The sequence below is a fragment of the Microtus oregoni genome, unplaced genomic scaffold, assembly GCF_018167655.1.
Source record: "Microtus oregoni isolate MIOR12 unplaced genomic scaffold, Mior012 000107F_000, whole genome shotgun sequence".
In the NCBI taxonomy this organism is placed as follows: Eukaryota; Metazoa; Chordata; class Mammalia; order Rodentia; family Cricetidae; genus Microtus; species Microtus oregoni.
In genome coordinates, this window is record NW_024544722.1 from 2,102,526 (window position 1) to 2,105,474 (window position 2,949).

At 39.0% G+C, this 2,949-nt stretch overlaps 1 protein-coding gene across 1 annotated transcript; it reads right to left on the bottom strand.

Moving 5' to 3' along the window:
* Positions 1–1,081: 1,081 nt before the first annotated feature.
* Positions 1,082–2,089, bottom strand: LOC121443434 (protein SET-like). The gene has a single exon (XM_041645192.1). The coding sequence runs from the start codon at positions 2,043–2,045 to the stop codon at positions 1,176–1,178; it is 870 nt and encodes a 289-aa protein (XP_041501126.1). The 5' UTR covers positions 2,046–2,089; the 3' UTR covers positions 1,082–1,175.
* Between the last annotated feature and the right edge of the window lie 860 nt (positions 2,090–2,949).

Below are 2,949 nucleotides of genomic sequence, written 5' to 3' on the forward strand. Positions count from 1 at the left end.
AGTGAAGTTGAAAAATAAAAAAAAAAAAGAAACATCAGAGCCCACCACCGGTGACACACTTCTTTCAACAAGGCTAATCCTAGTCCATCAAGACCAAACCTCCTAATAGTGCCACTTCCTATGAGCCTATGGTGGCCACTTTTATTCAGAGTACCACAGCTACATGTCCTCTGTCACTTAAAATTTTTGTGTTCCTTTTATCATAATATTTCCTGAGCCTATGTTAGAAGAGCTGATGTATATCATTTCTCTCATCCTATACTTGTCCACTGTCCTTAAACAAGTTTTTCAGACTTTTTTTTTTTGTGTACACATTGGTTTTATTGTAACAAAGCAACTTGTACACTTCAACATTTAAAATGAGCATCTTTTCCTTCCAGTGAAAACCAAAAAACTAAAAATAAAAAAAAAATTAAAAATAAAGTTACAACAGAGAATGTGAACTCCAAATAAACCCCTACAGGTTCTGCTGATTCTCCCATTGAGTGGTAGGGCTCGAGTCATCGTTAGGAGAGAATTTTATTTTAAAAGTGTCATCTTAAACTGCAAGGATGTCTGTTAAACATCACAATTAAACATGCCAAAGGAGAAGCCATGTTGTCACAATGCCCACTTACCCCCCCAGACACCTCAAACCCACCCTTGCTGACCTTCTAACCCCCCCTTTTTTTCTTTTTTTTTCTTTTTATTAAACAAGAGAAAGTAGACAGATACATGTTGGTAAATGCTAACTGTCTGTATTCACATAGACACAGTGTAATCTCTGAGCCCAATATACAGAGAAAGGAAAAAAAGCTAGAATTCTATGCACTACTACACAGGGGCCTAGCACCCTCCAGCCTCCAGCAGAGCCAAAGGGGCTGGAGGGCTTTTCTTTTTTCCCACAGAGCATGGTGGTGGTGGTGTTGAATCCACAGTTCAAGACAAGAAAAGATAAAAATTAATGTAGAACAGAGTAGGAGATTCTTTCTTTTCCCATTGTATTTTGCTCAAGACATTTCCCCAAAAATAAGTTGAGAACCATGGTACTGAGAAGCGAGACCTCAGAAACAGGGCGACGGAGCACAAGAGGGACTGGGGACGGGAGGGAAATGACTGCAACTTGCTCCCAGGGACTGGAGAAATTTAATAAAAAGAAAATAAAAAAGAGAGTCGGAATCCATCAGTCTTCTCTGCTAGTCATCCTCGCCTTCATCCTCCTCTCCTTCTTCCCCTTCATCATCATCTTCATCTTCATCTTCTTCACCTTCATCTCCTTCTTCATCAATATCTTCCAAGCCTTCTTCTTCTTCATCATCATCGTCATCATCTTCTGCCTCTCCCTCTTCATCGTCCATATCAGGAACCAAATAGTACTGCAAGGGGTTTGGCCAAATGTCATCTTTGATGACTTCTCCTAACTCATCTGCACCTGCATCAGAGTGGTCAGTAAACCAGGTAAAGAAGCTCTCTGGCTCTTCGTGTTGTCTCTTCCTGCTGGCCTTATTCTGTGTTTGACTCGAGCGTTTTGTCAAATCCTTTCCAGATTTCCATTTGATTTCAGTGGACTTTGAGGATGGGTCACCACTCTCATTCAGATGAAATTCTTTGGAGAGAACTTTATTTTCGAAGTAGGGATTTTCATCAAAATAAAAATCTATTCTGTAACCTGATTTAATGTCTTCAAATTCTGTTACTTCAACTCTGGTTAAATAATGCAGAGCCTCTTCGTCTTCCTCCCCAAGCAGTGCAGACACTTGTGGATGGTTGACAAATGTGGTTACCCAAAAATTTGGGATTTTAGCGATCAATTCTGACCTCTTCTGAAAAAACGGTTGGCGGAGTTTATTATATTTTTGTTCTACTTTTAGTATTTCCTCACTTGCTTGTTCATTAAGTCTGTCTATTTCATTTTGTACTTCGTCAATGTGTTCAATTGCTTCTTGCTGTTCTTTTTCTCCCTTCGGCAGGCCGGGAGAGGCAGACTTGTCCTCCAGTTTCGGGGACGGAGCCGATTTGGGTTTCTTGGACTGAGGCAGAAGCGCAGATTGCCGTTTCGGGGCCATGACACGAGGGAAGTGGCTAGAGGCCAGAGGCCAGCTGCAGAGAGGAGGAAGAAACTCGCAGGAACTCAAGTTTTTCAGACTTTTTTATATGTTTCCTTGGAAAAACTTTTTCCCCCACTCTGTAGTCCTCATTAAGGTAGACTCTGGGTTAGCCTTTCCTATGTGCCTTCCATTTATGCATTCCTGAAGCTTGGCATCAGTATGAGAAAGTTCTAAGCTAAGCTCATCACCATATATGGAGAATATATACAGTGTTTATTACTTAGCATTTATGTTTTACTTTATGATAATGTTTTAGGATTTTCAAAATATAATATTTTAGTATTATACAAAAGTTTGAATAATAAAAGTATTTAATTTTTCCACCTATATTTCTTGAAAGACTTCATATGAATATCTACAGCTGCGCATGACTCTCACATATCAGATTCATCAGTGGACTTGTGAGTTTATAAATTCAGCTCTTCCAATTGAGTATAGTAAAGCAAAATTATTCTTGTTATCAGATGGTCACCAAAGCCCATGGCTCATTCTCATTTTTCCCAATAATTCTTGACTCATGATGTAGTTAATCTGCTGCACAGCAAGTGAAGGGATTGACTTCAAGTCAAGTATTTTGATAGGAAAGATTCCTTACCCAATAAGGCCAAAATTAGTTACTGTTCAAATTCTCGATTTTTTCCTCCTGAGTTATTTCACCTGAAACTTCTTGCATTTGAGTGCATCGTTGACCACTGAAGATTTTTTTCTTTTTAAAATTTAGTTCTTTGAGAATTTTCTACAATGTGATTTTTATCATATTAGCCTTCCCTTCATAACTCTTTTCAGAACCCATTCCCTCCATTTCCACCTAACTTTGTATCACTTTTACCCCCCATATAGGCCATTCTTTTTCCACCCAAGC

Bases quoted from the DNA above. Each gene is read 5' to 3' on its own strand.
- LOC121443434 (XM_041645192.1), bottom strand. From the start codon at position 2,045: ATGGCCCCGAAACGGCAATCTGCGCTTCTGCCTCAGTCCAAGAAACCC.